General features: G+C 35.3%; 1 protein-coding gene across 9 annotated transcripts in view; it reads left to right on the forward strand.

The window, feature by feature from the left end:
* CAB39L (calcium binding protein 39 like) overlaps nucleotides 1-18,768 on the forward strand; it is a 100,310-nt gene that overhangs the window by 51,941 nt on the left and 29,601 nt on the right. For all 9 annotated transcript variants that reach the window (XM_073795177.1, XM_033843698.2, XM_033843697.2 and 6 more), the window contains 2 exons: nucleotides 4,016-4,180; nucleotides 9,683-9,801. In XM_073795177.1, coding sequence (XP_073651278.1) covers nucleotides 4,016-4,180; nucleotides 9,683-9,801 — 284 coding nt within the window. The remainder of the gene's footprint in view (nucleotides 1-4,015; nucleotides 4,181-9,682; nucleotides 9,802-18,768) is intronic.

Consider the following 18,768-nt stretch of genomic DNA (forward strand, 5'->3'; position numbering starts at 1 on the left):
TTTTGGGTTTTTTAATATATATATTTTAAATATTTATTTATTTATTTGGCTGTGCCAGGTCTTAGTTGCGGCGCACGGGATCTTCACTGCGGTGTGCAGGATCTTTTAGTTGCAGCATGCAGGCTCTTAGTTGTGGCATGTGGGATCCAGTTCCCTGACCAGGGATCCAACCCGGGCCTTCTGCTTTCAGAGCTCAGAGTCTTAACCGCTGGACACCAGGGAAGTCCTGTGGTGATCATTTTGAAATGTATAGAAATGTTGAATCACTGTGTTGTAAAACAGAAACTAACAGTGTTGTAGGTCAATTATACTTCAAAAACAAACAAAGAAACTCAGAAAAAGAGATCAGATTTGTGGTTACCAGAGGCAGGGGTACTGCGGAGAGGGAACTGGATGTAGACAGTCAAAAGATACAAACTTCCAAGTGTACGATAAGTAGGTACTAGAGGTGTAAGGTACAACATGATAAATGTAAGTAACACTGCTGTATGTTATGTATGGAAGTTATTAAGAGAATAAATCCTGAGTTCTCATCACAAGGAAAAATATATTCTTTTCTTCTCTGTTTCTTTAATTTTGTATCTATATGCAATGATGGATGTTCACTAAACTTATTGTGATAATCATTTCATGATGTATGTAAGTTGAATCATTATGCTGTACACCTGAAATTTATACAGTGCTGAATGTCAATTATATTTTAATAAAACTGGAAGGAAAAAAACTCAGAATGAAGAAAAAATCTAAGGGGTTATACTGGTATATAATATTATACTGACATAGAGGGTAAAATGTTTATATTTAAAGATCAACTGATAGTTTCTACTACAGTGCAGCCTCTTTTTTTTCTTTTTTTTTGGCACACCACGCAGCATGTGGGATCTTAGTTCTCTGACTAGGGATTGAACCCGCGCCCCCTGCAGTGGAAATGCGGAGTCCTAACCACTGGACTGCCAGGGAATTCCCAGTGCAGCCTCATTTTAACATTGTTTTAAAGTCCTACCAAGAAGGGCTTCCTCAGAGGAAGGGGTTTTTAGTAATTCAGTTATTCCTTCAAAGGGACATTGAATCCTACATATATAATTTGTCTCTAAAGGGACTAGTTTATGGCAAGATTCAAGATATCTGTAAAATAAATACCCTTGAGTTAATGGTATCTTTCTGTCCCAGTGAATGATACAATATTGTATTCTTGTGATGATGTAGAAATATATTTTTTATCCTACATCTTGTAAGGAATGTAGAAATATATTTTTATTTCTAGTGTACTTTGTAATATTGAGCAAAATATTGGCTCAATAGAATGAAGAAATGACCTTCATATAAGAGTGAATCTAAATAACAAAAGAGAGGAAAAAGGAAAAGACATAAAAAGACACTAATTTTCATTAGTGATCAGGAAAAGTCCAATTAGAACAACAGTAAATTCGTATTACATTCCTACTATCTTGTCAAAAATGAAAAATGTCTGATGCTATTAAATGTTGACAAGTGTGGAGAGCAATAAGAACTTTCATTCACTATGAGTGATAAAGTATAAATTGGTGTTTGGAAATGAGTTAAGTATATTATCTGTTAAATATGAAGATATACATGTTCTAAGACCCTGCAGTTCCCCTCCTAGTATAAACTCTAGAGATGTTCTTGCAAATATGCACCAGGATGCATGTCAAGAATGTTCGTAGCATTGTTGTTCATAGTAACCCCTCAGTGGAAACAACCCTGATATCCATCAACAGTAGAAGTGAGAAGTTGTGGTCCAGCCATTGATGGAATACTACAGAGCAATGAATGTTAAAGAACTGCTGCTACATGCGGCGGCAAGGATGAACCTCCCAAATATAGTGTTGAGTGAAAGAAGCAAATCATAAGAGGGTACAGGTACTATTCCAAATCAGCAGAACTAAACTATGTTGTTTTGGGATACAAACATAGGTGAGAAAACTATAAAGAAAAGTAAATAAATGATTGTCATCAAAAACATAAAAGTATTTACTTCCGGCTGAAAAGGCGGCATTCAAGTGACTTCTGGGATGCTAAAAATGTTCTATTTCTTGACCTCTCTTATGGTCACACTGGTGTTTGCTTTATAATTATTCTTAACTCTATATATGTTTAAAGTAATCTTCTGTGGATATATGTCACAATTTAAGGAACTTCCAACCTTTAATAAATTAAGGATTGCTTTAGCAATATCATAAAATGTATCTGGAAACTAATTTTTTAAGTAGTGTCATGCTACTATGAGTTACTTTTATTATTTTGCCTTATTCTCCTCATTTCCTTCTTCAATTATAATGATTAGAATACAATACTTGAAAGTAATAAAACTATATTTCTTTAAAAACAGCAAATTGTTAACTAATTGGCCTGTTTTTTTTCTTCACCTGTTTTTTTTTTTTTTTTTTTGGTATCCCATGCTTGCTTGCTTGCTTTATTTATTTATTTTGCGGTACGCGGGCCTCTCACTGTCGCGGCCTCTCCCCTTGCGGGGCACAGGCTTCAGACGCACAGGCCCAGCGGCCATGGCTCAGGGGCCCAGCCGCTCCGCAGCATGTGGAAGCTTCCCGGACTGGGGCACGAACCCGCATCCCCTGCATCGGCAGACGGACTCTCAACCACTGTGCCACCAGGGCAGCCCTTGCTTTATTTATTTATTTATTTATTTATTTATTTATTTATTTATTTATCTTCACCTGTTTTTAAAAAAATTTTCTATTGAGTGTAATTAAGATACCATATAATCCACCATTTTAAAGTGTACAATTCAGTGGTTATTAGTTTATTCACAAGGTTGTGTGACCATCACCACTATCTAATTTCAGAACATTTTCAGCACCTCCTTCTCCCTTACCCAAGCCCTAATACTCACTAATGTACTTTTCTACCTCTATGTATTCTCCTATTATTCTTTAAAATGCAATGAGGGCTTCCCTGGTGGCACAGTGACTAAGAATCTGCCTGCCAATGCAGGGGACATGGGTTCGAGCCCTGGTCTGGGAAGATCCCACATGCCTCAGAGCAACTGAGCCCGTGCGCCACAACTACTGAGCCTGCACTCTAGAGCCCGAGAGCCACAACTACTGAAGCCTGCGCGCCTGGAGCCCGTGCGCCGCAAAAAGAGAAGCTACCACAATGAGAAGCCCGTGCACCACAGCGAAGAGTAGCCCCCGCTCACCGCAACTAGAGAAAAGCCTGCGCACAGCAACAAAGAGCCAACACAACCTAAAATAAAATAAATTAATTATAATTTTTTAAGAATTAATAAAAGCAAAATTATATGTTTTTAATAAAAACATATAAAATATGAGGCCATTTAAAAAAATGTGAGATCTTTTGCTTCTTTTTTTTAAGTTTCATAGATAACAAAAAGATAATGGTTATGTGTGAGGGATCAGTGGATTGACAAAGGTTGTGGGTTTTGACAATGTATGATTTTGTACCTACTCCATTAAAAAAACAGAATAATAGGGATTTGTTGAAAAACATTAACAAATGATTTAAATAAAGACTACTAGCTACTGATAAGTCTTCAAAATGGACTGAATTTAATTTATAAATTAAATTTGTAATTAATTACTAGTAAAGTTCAGTATGAGTATGATTTAAGGAAGTTCTTGGGGGCTTGCCTAGCAGTCCAGTGGTTAAGACTGCACACTTCCACTGCAGGGGGTGTGGGTTCGATCCCTGGTCAGGGAACTAAGATCCCACGTGCTGCACAGTGCAGCCAAAAAGTAAAAACACTTTTTTAATTAAAAAAATTTTTTTTTAAATAAAGGAAGATCATTTCAATTATTCTAACTAAGTAGAAATACTGAAGATCTCTCTTTTATAAATTAACTTTAGTAACATTTTCTGAAATAAAAAACGCAGTGCCTACTGAATGGTTTTTGTTTGTAACTGTACACAGTTCTTTAATCATAAATAAGCAGGGCTCAATAAGTGGTTTTTGTTTGTTTGTTTATAACTTGAAATTTTTTATTACTCAACTATTAGCATACTTTTTGGTCACTAGGCTTCAGAAGAAGTGTCGAAATCACTGCAAGCAATGAAAGAAATTCTGTGTGGGACAAGTGACAAGGAACCCCCAACAGAAGCTGTGGCTCAGCTAGCACAAGAACTCTACAATAGTGGGCTGCTGGTGACACTGATAGCCGACCTGCAGCTGATAGACTTTGAGGTAAACTATCTGCAAAAGGATGACAATTCTGCTTTTCAATTTTTATATACATACCAATATTTGACTGTAATTTTTTATTATTACTGTTTATATATTATTTAAAATCCCATTTTCCCCTGAAAGTTCTAAAATCATCTTAATCGTTTTTTTAAAAAAGCAAAAGGTATACTGGAATTAAGTTTTATGCAGCTAAGTAAGAAACTTACTGGTCAATAATAATAATAATAATAGATAACATTTGTTGAGTGCTTACTGCATGTTGTACAGTTTCCAAGCACTCATCTCATTTAATTCTGAAAGCAACCTATATATGATTGGTACTATATTATTAGTCTTGTTTTACAGGTAAAGACCCTAAAGTTCAAAGATATTAAGTAATTTCCCCTAAGTCACTCAGTTACTAAGAGCCTAAGCTGAGATTCAAACTTATTTTCTCCAGACCTGTTTCTTTAATTGAAATATTTATACCAATGATTTAAGAAGTTTGTTAAATGCTACTAATATAGGATATTTATCTCATTTTGAAAGCAATTATACCTAATTGCCTAAATAATAAATAAAACAACACCTAGAAACATAAGTGGTGAATATGTGTAAGCATTTTATCATCAGTGGTTTTTCAATGAAATATATATACGTAAGGCACATTTCAATGATGGAAGTCTTGGTTTTGATTTGTTTGCTGTTTTGTTACCACTATCAGGCTTTTGATACTCTCAGGTAAGGGCTTGGATCTCCATTAATTCTCAAAGATAGAAGAGAATGGAGATTTCTGAAGTAAATTGCTTTGTGTTTTGTCACCAAGGAAGTTAAAAGAAACTCATTACAGTGATTAGACCAAGATAAGGTCAGGGCTCTGGGGATCTGTGGAAATACTAGCCCACAGCTCTCTGGATGGCTTAGATAGGGGAAGATTTTGGCTGACTGGAGCAGAGGAGGAGGAATGCAGGGCAAGACTGCTCTGGACAGTGAAGTCAAGTGTGTTGACTAGAAACTACACTGACTGAGGGCCTCTCAGGGCCCAGACTTCAACTCAGCCTTCCTTTCAGAAACACCTGTTTTTTTCTTTCCTTCCCTCTCTTACCTGTTTCTCTAACCTTGACATTTTCTGCTCAATAATCTCCTACTTTTTCCTCTTGCCTGGCTTGTCACTCTCCCTCCCCATCTTACTCCCTATTTCCTTTTTAAACCTGGCATATGTGGAATTAAAGTGTAGTTTTATCATTGTGTTTATATACTTTCATGTTTTTTAAATTTAGTTTAAAATGAGGTATTATGGACATTTGTAGGAGCTGTGCATAGTGGAAAAACACTTGACTTGGATTTAGGAATGTTTATAGAGTCCCTGCTCTGCCATTTGATAGTTAGTATCATAACTTCTTTGAGACTAAACCTTCTCATCTATAAAATAGGAATAATATGAACTTATATCATTGTTTTTAAATATTAAACAAAGTAAAATATATATACATATACATGTTATGGAAGAACACTAAATACATGTGCAGATATATACAGATGTCAGATAGTATATTTTCATCTTCTCTCTTTCTCAAACTTAAGTTAAATGTAAGCTGGTTTATTTTTGTTATAACCTTTGATGTTTGTTTCTGTGTTTATTATTTTAGTTTTAAATTTAGTTGGTGAGTGACCATAACTGGGAAACTCCCTGCTCTTGGAATACAGTATTATATTTCTATAAATCTCCCCTTGTTTTGCACATTTCCCTGAAAGCAGCAATGTATTAAGCTATTATCATCACTAATTAATATGTTAGCTTGAGTTAGTTTATGAGATTAGCTTAATTTGCAATGGGATGCTGGAAGGAATATGACCAAGGTTGGTTACGTTTTTTTTTTTTTTTTTTTTAACATTTTTATTGGAGTATAATTGCTTTACAATGGTATGTTAGTTTCAGCTTCACAACAAAATGAATCAGTTATATATATACATATATTCCCATATCTCTTCCCTCTTGCGTCTCCCTCCCTCCCACCCTCCCTATCCCACCCCTCCAGGCGGTCACAAAGCACCGAGCTGATCTCCCTGTGCTATGCGGCTGCTTCCCACTAGCTATCTACCTTACATTTGGTAGTGTATATATGTCCATGCCTCTTGAGTCAGGGATGAGATGTCGTCAGGTCCAGTGACCTGGAGAAGCCTTGAGCGACCACAGAATAGCATAGGTTCAAAGTGCTCTCCAAGAATTGGGGAGGTGGGAGTAGACCAGAGAAAAACTTAGGGTGCCTCACAATTTTGTGCAGCTTTGGCTTAGAAAACAAAAGAGGAACAGTAAGAAACACTTATGCAAATTTCCCTTATTTTACATGGTATACTAGAAATAAATATAGAGAAGTTTACTTAAAAATTATTTGGGGATTAAGACATTCAATTGCCTAAAAATTGACTTATACATTATCAAGTAGAGTAAACTTTTATTCTCTGGAATCCTTGGGGAAAAAATTATCTTTCTGAATATGTGCATTTTCCATGTAGCTAAAGATTAACTCTTCAAATGAAGAAAGTTAAGTAGACTACTTTTGTGGATTACTTTACATTTTCTTTATAACATGCATTGTATACTTGCCTCTCCTCCAAAATTATATACTAGATGTAATCATTTTTTACTGATGACTCAACACTATCATTATGAAGGTCTATTATCATGATAATTGCAGACAGTTCTTTTTTTCAGCTTTATTGAGGAATAATTGACCAGATGGTTCTTGACTTTGTTCATTTAGTTGATGCCTAGAACATAGTTATAAATGAATGTGATATTCAGTAGGTGAAGCTGTCCTCCTCAATCAAACCCATAGCAAATAAATACTTATAAATACTCTTGGTTGAATGAATGAATGAAAAACAGTTAAAATTGAAAATGGTTCAGTTTTAAGCATTCCACCAACTATATACTCATAGTATTTTCAGGAAGGATGCACCATTACTAGCATTATGAGCCCACTTGCAGAAATGTTTTGTGTATTTCTATGGACTGGAAGCATGAATGATCAGCCCACAGGCAGCAACTTTCCTTCTCAAGCTTAAAGTATCCATATAAACTAGTGACCATTTGATAAAACTCCGTCTAATCACACAGAACCCCACCCTCCTCATCTCTTGGTTCTTAGGTAGCCCTGGTACAGCTCGTTCTGGATTGAGAGTATCTTGAGTACTAGGACTGCATTTCCCATGCCTAGTTCCATATCCATTGGTTGGATGAATGAATCAATGTAGGTATGAGAGTGAGAAATAGAAGCAGAGGTAAGGGAATTGGAGCAAAGGAAGATGTCCTGAAGCACAGCAGTAAGCCACTTTTCTTAAAGAATTAGTAAATGTGTAGAGCATAATTCAGGAATAATGATAATACTTCAGTAAGTGAATAGCCTCTCCTGGGGCTTCTTTGAAGAGTATAACAGTCATTTGACTGTAAAATCTTTGTTATATTTTTATAACAGGAAAGGAAAATTATTACTTTACGGAAGGGCTGCAGCTTTTGCCAGATAACCTAAAAGGATGGAGCATTCCTTACAGAAAAAAAAAAAGAACTTTTGTTTAGAAGACACCTACATGGGCTTTTTTGTTAGTTGTGAAAGGTGAGGTCTCTAGGCAATGTTTGGAAGGAAAAAGACTGAAAGAAAAGAGCTTAGATTCCCTTTGCAGAGTAAAATAACAGAAATTTGAGAAATGCTGTCTCTTTGGCTAAATTTGATAGGAGTAGGAAATAGAAGAGAGATAGGAGAAGGGTCTGGAGTAAGGGAGAGAGAAGGCTCCAGAGCCATGACAGAGGAAGGGGCTTAAGGAAAAAGATGATCAGGAATGCTGAGGAATCTTTAATAATCTTTAATTATGATGTATAGGATTCAATTTGAAGTTGTTTCTGCACTGTACTATAATTACCCTTTGTTACCCTTAAACCCTTGATAAAAGAACTGTGTACTAATAGTATATGTCAAATGAAGGAGAAGAGGTGGTTTTCTATACTTGGATAAACAGTATATAAAATAACTAGCTGAGAAAATAACTAGTTGTAGAAGGCAAGACAATGAACAAGGGCTGAGAGGAGCTAGGAGCAGGGATTTGAAATCCAGAGCTGATAACAGTGATGGTGGCCCAAGGCCTTGGTTTAGATTGGGTAGCAGAGACTGACTCAGGAATCTGTGTGGCAAACCCATTTTCTTCTTCAGGAATCAAGAGGAAAGTGGTCCATTGGGGTGAGGAAAGTATTGGAGGATCCTGCTGTTACGTGAATAACGGCTAGTTAGAAGACAGACCTTTGGGTTAAAATTGTTTGAAAGAAAATCTCATTACTTTATAGCCATAAATTTTTGTCTAATCCTTTAAGCCTTAAAATTGCTGACGAAAAAAAATACTTCAGCATATTCTAATGAGGTAAAAAAAAAAAAGAGTTATGGCTGAGATTGCAAAGTTTCTGATTTGTGGGCTCAGGATCAAACTCAGAGCTGTGTTTTTTGATGTTTGGGCACTATTCAAGACACAGCTTTAGACTCTTTGATGTTTTTAAACACAATGTGATAAGAGATCAAAGGATGAAAATGTATTGCATGTAAGAGTTGATGCATTCATTTTAAAGGTAGGTGTGCCTTGTGAAAATAGGCTGGATGCAAAGTCAACTGTTCAGTTTGAATTAGAAAACAGCTCAAAGAAGCAGAAAACTTCCTAGGGAGGGTGGTAGGGAGATGCAAGAGGGAGGGGATATGGGGGTATATGTATACGTATAGCTGATTCATCTTGTTATACAGCAGAAACTAACACAACATTGAAAAGCAATTATACTCCAATAAAGATGTTTAAAAAAAAAGAAAGGCAGAAAACTTCCTACTGTGATAATTTAATCTCTAGGCTTGGGGATAGCAGACTATCTTTTGTCTCCCCTTCTCTATCTTTCTACTTTACCATCTTGAATCTAGCATGCTCTTCTAGTCCATCTCTAATTTAATCTCTAATGATTATTAGAGATTGCTACGTTTAAAAAAAATAAGCTACGTTTTTTAAAAAATAAGCAAAATAAGCACTCCAGGATCAGCTTCTCAATAAGCCATTTTATGGTCCTAAGTTTTTGAAAATTTCCATTCCCTAAATATCCTTTTCTGTTCCCTGGCCCTCATTAAAAAGTGGTCCTTAACCTTTGGTTTTATTACTATAAAAATGAGAAATCAGAAAGCCTTGAGACACAAGCTTTGACTGTACTTCATGCATTTAACAGTTTGAAATGCTTACTATATGTGTAGGGCATTGATTTTATTTGATCTTGATTTTTTTGGTTGTTTATATATTTTGTACCTATCATTAGACAAATTAAGTCAAAGAATTCACAATCTCAGGTGGGAAAATACTATGTCATATTAAATGGAATGTGTGTGTGTGTGTGTGTGTGTGTGTGTGTGTGTGTGTGTATAAACAGCTTTTGAAATAATTCACATGCCATGCAATTCACCCATTTAAAGTATACAACTTAATGGTTGGTTGTTTCTTTAACAGGGAAAAAAAGATGTGACCCAGATATTTAACAACATCCTGAGACGACAGATAGGCACTCGGAGTCCTACTGTGGAGTACATTAGTGCTCATCCTCATATCCTATTTATGCTCCTCAAAGGGTAGGTGCGTGCTTTCCTTTAAAGTAGGTTTGAGTTTAGAAAAGTTGTTAAAAGTAATATATAGCATTAGCCTCATTTGAGAAAACGATCCCTTTTGGATTCATATTTGCCATGCTTGAAGTTAGCCCTCCAAATCTATGTCTCTGGGATTACTCAGGCTGCAGCAAAATCCTTTTTAAATAAATTCCCTTCCACTTACTGCCTCTCTTTCCTCCACTTTCCTGTTATCTCTTCCTATTACATTATTGCTTGTGCTTTCCAATCTGCCCTTTTTCTAGCTGCCCACTTAGCCTCTTTGCATAAGACTGAATCCCCTCATTACACAAATACACACACACACACACACACACACGATATCCTTTCAATGGCTAGCATCTACTATGGTGACATGCTTCACGTGAGGATAGAATAAATATCACTGTATGTATATGGGACCACAGGGCAGCCAAAAAACTAAAGTTGGGTCAGGTAATAGAATTCCTGATTATTACTTTTTATGTATACTCATTTACAAATGTTTCTTGGGCATTCTGAGGCTGCTCCAACTCCTAAAACCAGAAATATGGATGTAGAAAGGCTTGGGGATAGCAGACTATCTTTTGTCTCCCCTTCTCTATCTTTCTACTTTACCATCTTGAATCTAGCATGCTCTTCTAGTCCATCTCGTCTGTGTTCAATTCCCGAATCCTTTCTTGTACATTTTAAAACATTTTATTGTATCAAAATAATACATACCACATAGTTTAAAAATCAGAAATATCAACAAACATCAGCTCTTTGTCTCTTCCTTCTCTATTCCTCAGTCCCATTGCCCAAAGACAACCACTTTCATCTTTTTTATTTGTTCATCTGGTATTTACCTCTATATTATCAATAATGGGCTTTTACTAACTTCTGATTTACCAATTTTAAAAAATATCTTTTAACTTTCTCATAGACTAGATGACAATTTAGTATTTCCACCACCACTGTTACTCCATTTTCCTTCTCTTAACCCTCCCAATATACTTTATCACAATTTTTAATTTTATTAGTCACATTTATATTATTATAGCTATGTAATTATTATTCATTGTTGAACAAAGTAGTGTACTATAATTACTTTGTTTTTTAGTACAAAATATTGTTTTTACTGGAGAATTAAGTCTTTCAGTTCTGGAAAGGGAAATATACTTGTATCATGTATTAGTTAGGGTAGGCTAAACTTATAACAAACCTTAAGCTTTATAACAAATGGACCCCAAAATAGAGTGGCCAACTACAAGATAAATTTATTTCTCACGTAATAGAGAAGAACAGATGTTCTAGGTCAGCAGGGTTTCCTTCAACATGTGGTTCCTAAGATCACTTTGTTGATTGCCATTTCAGCCCACAAGAAGGCAAAAGTACTTGGGAGAATTTATGAGCCAGGCCTGGAAATGGCTTGCATTACTCGCACTCACATTCCATTTGAGAGCACTTAGTCACTTGACCTCTTAATTCTTAAGGAAACCTGAGAAATGTAGTTAGTGCCCAGGAAGAAGAGGAGAAAGGATTTCTGTGGACAGTTAACATTCTCTGCCACATACTGTTTCTTTGAAAATTTATTCCCTTCTATATTCTCTGTTCTCACTTTCTCGTTCTCCTGTTAGTCAAAGTTAAATCTCTGGGGTTGATTTCATATCTCTTCTATTTCTGTTTCTTTGTCTTTTTGTTTTACTTGTCAGAAGATGTTCTTTTTTTTTAACATCTTTATTAGAGTATAATTGCTTTACAATGGTGTGTTAGTTTCTGCTTTATAACAAAGTGAATCAGCTATACGTATATATATCCCCATATCTCCTCCCTCTTTCGTCTCCCTCCCACCCTCCCTATCCCACCCCTCTAGGTGGTCACGAAGCACCGAGCTGATCTCCCTGTACTATGTGGCTGCTTCTCACTAGCTATCTATTTTACATTTGGTAGTATATGTAAGTCCATGCCACTCTCTCACTTCGTCCCAGCTTACCCAGGAGATGTTCTTAATTGTATCTTCCATTGAAGATAAACTCTACTGAATTCTCCTTTCAGCGACCCTATTTTTAATTTATAAGAGCTCTTTTTTTGCTCTCTGATTTTTCCTGTTTCTTGTCTCTTCCACTTCTTAGCTCTGTGACTTTGGGCAAGTCACTGCACTTTTCCAAGCCTCAGTTTTCTTATCTATAAAATTTGTAATATTACCTTTGCGCTAAAATAATTTTGCATTATATGCCTTAGACTATGCATTGTCAGACCGACCTGTGTGTTCAGTCAGGGTTCTGCTATTAAGACCTTGGGTAAGTTACCTAGCTTCCTTAAGTCTTGATTTCCTCATTGTAATATGAAGACAATAATAAAACCTACTTCAGTATGTCATTTTGAGTCTTTACTGAGGTAGTTCTTGCAGAGCATAGCACCAAGCACATGGTACTCAGTACTCAGTAACTACTAGTCTAAAAAATTATTATCCCTATCCCTCTTAAGAGCTGCAGTTCACATTGAGATATATGTGCAATTTTAAACAAATACAATTAAGACCATACCCAAGTGTCAGAATAATATTATAAAGGGAAGTGTTTGTTTCTAGCTCAGATAAGATCTACAAAATGTAATGGGTTATGATCTGCCCAGCTGGTCATTGGTGGATAAGGCTGGAATGATCAATTTGTACCCCCTTCTGGAGATTCTAAAATGTTAAGCTAAAGCATTTGACATTATCCTGTAGGAAATGGGGAGTCATTGGAGAGTTTGGGAAGAAGAATATCAGATTTGTGTTTCAGGAAGTGAAGATAAATTAATAATCATTTAAAGTTAGTTTGTAAATAAATGATCCCTTGAGAATGCTAAAATGTGTTGTCCTAAAAATATATTGGAGAGCCTGTCAGCTGATGTGGAAGAGAAGTTGTGTGGATGTTCTAAAACAGTATCTTCCACCATGGGGTCGTTATGTGAAGGATACACGCAACTCCACGGACTTCATTCCTGGAGTGGGAATTATTTGTTTGGAGGATCTCCTTCATGTAGCTGCTGTCACTGAATAGCAGTCAGGGGATGGCAACTGCCTTGTATTTATTTTGTCAAAGAGCTGCACCAGATACAAGTGGCTCTGCTAAAGATATGAATTTAGTGTCTTCTTACCAAGGAAATTATAAACACATGAAAATTATTACTGTTAAGCTTTAAGAATTCAGATAAAAGCAATCCAATAAATTATAAAGTATGGTTGTAGGGTAATTTTTTCATTCCTTTTATATATGATAGAATATATATACATTTTATACATTGACACATTATATATGCTTTGTGGAAGGTGTGAAAATTTAGCGTAATGGGATATTTATTTTTTAAATTAAGTTGGTGAAGAATTACAACTTATATTGGAGAATATAACTTTATTTTCCCTTTCTAGAAATAATGAGACAAGATAAACAACTAATTCTAATTGTTATTCATTAATAATTTATCTGCTGGAACATATTACAGATCTGTAGTGAGCCTTTATTATTTGTGATGTGCACAGGATTCATTAATGTGTAATTGTCCCCTATATTTCTCCCACCCCTTCCCCTTTTTCAGTAGAGAGAGTTGAGAAAAAAACCTAGTGATAGGAAGCCAGGCAGGGGAATTAGACTAAGCTAGAAGGTTATGTCCACTGGCACAAACAAGACTTAGAGATGAGGAGGAAGGAATCAGAGGGAGAAAACCCACTAATATCAGGAGAGGGTTTTGGAGGTTTACTAGTGGGAGGCTCCAAAGTAGCTGCAGAGTAAATTAGAGGAGGGAAGGGAGTTTGAGAAGTGGTGCTGTAAGTTATAAATCAATAATTTTGAGAGACAAATGATAAAGGTTGGAATCTCTTTTAATAACTTTTTCCTACTAGATTATATTTATTTATATGTGATTCTATAAAACATGTGGGGCATTGGCACTTTTGCAGTTATGATTACATATAAAATTTACTGAGTATGAATAATCAGTATATCTTTATTTTATCTTTAATTATTTGAAAATGTGTCTCTGTCCTATTTGGTGGTGAACTTTATGATGAATTCAAATGACTACTATTCTTTTACAAATTAGTTGTTGCAAAAGATCACTCAGTTTCTGAACAAACTATTAAATTGATGTAAGTAGAAATTTTCCTTATATTTCAAATATGAACTCTTCTATTCATTAATCACCTGTATTTACCAGGAATCCTATTATAATGGATAATTTATAATAATTATATGTCATTTTTTCTGTATTTAAGAAAAAACTTAGCTTTCATTTATTTTCTCATATGTGGAAAAAGTAATTTTGAGTCATTTAATTTAAAAAACACTTTCTCAATATACAGATTTCTAAGACTCCATTTTCATGTAATTATAGCACACAATAGAAAAATAGGAATTGTTTATTTTAAGCATAATTCCCTCAAATCTGATTCATCAGGAAAGTTTTATAAACCGTCTTTCCATATCTTCTGAAAAGTTAATAATTAGATTAGGTTGTCAGGCTAAAACTGCTTATTAGTTCATTTATTAGGGGTCTACAATAATAATAGCACTAATAATAGTAAGTATAGTAATTGTAGTAGTTAACATAGTACTTAATATATGTCAGGCCCTGCTTTGTATTTATATAATAGTCCTGTGGATAGTTATTGTTGTTTTTGTTGTTGTTATTTTTATTATACCTATTTTATAGAAGAGGATACTGCAGCCCAGAGAGGTTAAGTAACTTGTCCAAAGTCACATAGCCGGTATACTTTAAACTCTAGTAGTCTGACTCCAGAATCTGTGCTCTCAGAACAATATCCAGCTTTCCAGTCTTCAAGCAGTTATAGTCTACAGTGAGCAGAGATAACTCATTACAACTCATTGTTGTTTCTTTACCAGTATATTCTGTGGGTGCACAGATGAAGAAGTCATCACCTCTGCTTGAGATGTCAAAAATGAAGCAGGTCTTAAAGTAGAAAATTTCCAAATAGACACAGAGAGTAGAAGGATTAGGTACCTCCCATGCAAAGCCAGAGAGGCATCAAATTGCACAATGTGTTTGGAGGATGACAAGAATTCTGATGCAGCTGGAACCTAGTGTGAATGGAAAGTAGGGATGAGGGTAAAGCTGGAAGGGCTAAGACCAAGTTATGAAGAGTCCTTCATAAGTCTTTCAGTCCTACCAAGGAGTCTAAATGTTATTCTAAAGGCAGCATGGAGCCATCCAGGGACTAGATGTGATGAGTTCTGGTGGCAGTATAGAAAATGGCTTGGAGAATTGGGGGTCTGAGATTCCAGCTTGGAAGAGTCCAAGCAAGGGATAATTGGGCCAGAACTTTAGTGGTGATATTGGGGATGAAGAGGAGTAGATATTTTTATTTATTTACTTTTATTTTCTTTTTTATATCTTTATTGGAGTATAATTGCTTTACAATGTTGTGTAAGAGTAGATATTTTTAAAACATTTTATTTTTTCTGATTCAAAGTAATACATGTTTATTATTTAAAAATTCAGACATTTTAACACAATATTGTAATTCAACTATACTTCAATACAAATAAATTTTAAAAATTCAAACATTTTAGAAATCTATAATATAGAAAGGGAGTGCATACCATAATCCTTCCCAAAGAAACCATTATCAACAATTTGGTGATGACTTCTCTGGTTTTTATCCTATATTATAATGATTCTTCTTTTATTTTTTAACCCAAACTTTAAACTCATTGCCTCACTTCCTGTTTTATAGATACCATTTATTGAGTGTTTGCTGTGTGCCAGGTATTACATTCAACGTCTTATGTTATTTCATTTAATCCTTCTAACAATACTATGAGGACTAGGTATTATCCTTACCATTTTACAGATGAGGAAATTGAAACTTAGAGTAAGACTATTGCTCAAGGTTATAAATACAGCTAATAAGTAACAGAGCCAATTTTTCAATCCAGATCTGATTCCAAATCCCATCTTCTTAACCATTAATACGTCCTTAATAAGATTTGAAGCCCTTGAGATAAGAAGGGAGAGGTAATTATAGAAGACCCTGAGGACAGAGTAGACAAGAAGCCCTGAATGAACCAGCTTTACCCATTACCATTTTCTAGGTTAGCTTGAAATGCTAGAGGTTTAGCTCTTTGTTAAAAATCAACATTTTTACTGAATTATCTCTTGTAAAGTTGCTTGAAAACTGGGGACATAATTTGATTGGTGCATTCAGATATCAAACAGTGATGTCATTTAGGTAAACAAATGGGACCTAATTAAACTTAAAAGCTTTTGCACAGCAAAGGAAACCATAAACAAGACAAAAGACAACCTTCAGAATGGGAGAAAATATTTGCAAACAAAGCAACTGGCGAAGGATTAATCTCCAAAATATACAAACAGCTCATGCAGTTCAATACCAAAAAAACAAACAACCCAGTCAAAAAATGGGCAGAAGAGCTAAATAGACATTTCTCCAAAGAAGACATACAGATGGCCAACAAACACATGAAAAGATGCTCAATATCACTAATTATTAGAGAAATGCAAATCAAAACTACAATGAAGTATCACCTCACACCAGTCAGAATGGCATCATCAAAAAATCTACAAACAATAATTGCTGCTGAGGGTGTGGAGAAAAGGGAACCCTCTTGCACTGTTGGTGGGAATGTAAATCGATAACAGCCACTGTGGAGAATAGTACGGAGTTTCCTTAAAAAATTAAAAATAGAACTATCATGTGATGCAGCAATTCTACTACTGGGTATATACCCAGAGAAAACCATAATTCAAAAAGACACATGCACCCCAGTGTTCATTGCAGCACTGTTTACAATAGCCAGGTCATGGAAACAACCTAAATGTCCATCCACAGAGGAATGGATAAAGAAGATGTGGTACATACATACAATGGAATATTACTCAGCCATAAAAAGGAATGAAATTGGGTCATCTGTAGGGATGTGGATGGACCTAGAATCTGTCATACAGAGTGAAGTAAGTCAGAAAGAGGAAAACAAATATTGTATATTAACGCATGTATGTAGAATATGAAAAGATTGGTATAGACGATCTTATTTACAAAGCAGAAATAGAGACACAGGCGTAGAGAACAAACATATGGATACCAAGAGGGCAAAGGGGGTGTGGATGAATTGGGAGATTGGGATTGACATATATACACTATTGATACTATGTATAAAATAGATAACTAATGAGAACCTACTGTGTAGCACAGGGAAGTCTACTCAATGCTCTCTGGTGACCTAAATGGGAAGGAAATCCAAAAAAGAGAGGATATATGTATATGTATAGCTGATTCACTTTGCTGTACAGTAGAAAGTAACACAACATTGTAAAGCAACTATACTCCAATAAAAATCTAAAAAATAGGGGCTTACCTGGTGGCACAGTGGTTGAGAGTCCGCCTGCCAATGCAGGGGACGCAGGTTCGTGCCCTGGTCTGGGAGGATCCCACATGCCGCGGAGCGGCTGGGCCCGTGAACCAGGGCTGCTGGGCCTGCGCGTCCGGAGCCTGTTGCTCCGCAACGAGAGAGGCCACAGCAGTGAGAGGCCCACGTACCGTAAAAAAAAAAAAAAAATCTAAAAAATAAAAAAAAAGAAAAGAAATGCAAAAAAAAAGAAGATTAGACAGTGGAGTCAGATGATGAATATGGCTCAAGATGGAGGTCAGCATTATTCTGTTAGTTGAATTGCTCTTTGAAATTATCTCAATTCTTTAAACATGTTAGTAAGAACATGTCTCAACAGAACTAAGTGCTTTGCCACTACTATATATTAAATGATAACTAAAAAGAAACTCCTGTGCAGCACAGGGAACTTTACTCAATACTCTGTAATGACCTATGTGGGAAGAGAATCTAAAAAGGAGTGGTTATATGTGTATGTATAACTGATTCACTTTGCTGTACCACAGAAACTAACAACACTGTAAATCAACTATACTCCAATAAAAATAATAATAAAAAAGAAAAAGAAAAAAAGACAGAAATCATAAAAAAAATAATGTCATTTAGGGATATGATAGTAACATGCTATACTGGACCTAAGTCTAACCATAAAGAATGTAAGACAGAAAGAAATTGATTCTTGTCTATCAAGGAGAATCATTTGGATATGGGATACAAAACACAGTAAAAGGATTTGGAACCCAAATTTTATGAAAAGATCATTAAAAAGGACTTTCTCACTTCAAACGAACTTTTCTCCTGGCCCACGCAAATGACATTTCAGGGTACTGAGAGAACTTGAGAGTGAGGTCACTAAACTGCTCTCAGTGATCCATAAAGAACCATTGCCCGTGGAAGATTTTCCAGAAGTCCAATATTAAAATAATAAATTTCTCCTAATAATCTTATTTGTAAAAATTTTATTGCAAAAATTTTCAACCATATACAAAACAAGACAGTGCAAAGAAATCCCATGTACTCATCTCCTAGCCTTAACAACTGTCAGTGTTTTGCTGTGTTTATTTCATCTGTCTTCCCAACACCTCTTCCCTTGTTTTTTCTTCTTTTTTTTCTTTGACTGGAGTATTTTAAAGCAAATCTCAAATCTCATGTAATATCATCATATCAACCCTAAACGCATCAATACGCATCTCAAAAATAAGATAATTTTTACATAACTACAATGTAATTTTGCACTTAAAAATTAATAATAATTCATTAATAACTAATACCCAGTCCATACTCAAATTTCCTTGATTGCCCCCCCCAAATTTTAGTTGGTTTGTTCAAACAAGAATTCTAATAAGGTCCACTTATTGTATTTGCTTATAATGTCACTTAAGTCTTTTTTAAGTCCCTTTTCATTTAAAACAGCACCTTCTCCCATGTTTATGCCATTGACTTGTTGAAAAACTGCATGAGTTATCCTACATAATTTCCTTTATTCTAGGTTTGTCAGATTGCTTCACTGGAGGTTATATTTAAAGGCTTGATTAGATTCAGATTCAGTTTTATTATGGCAGTCATA

Source organism: Tursiops truncatus, chromosome 18, assembly GCF_011762595.2.
Source record: "Tursiops truncatus isolate mTurTru1 chromosome 18, mTurTru1.mat.Y, whole genome shotgun sequence".
NCBI classification, from domain to species: Eukaryota; Metazoa; Chordata; class Mammalia; order Artiodactyla; family Delphinidae; genus Tursiops; species Tursiops truncatus.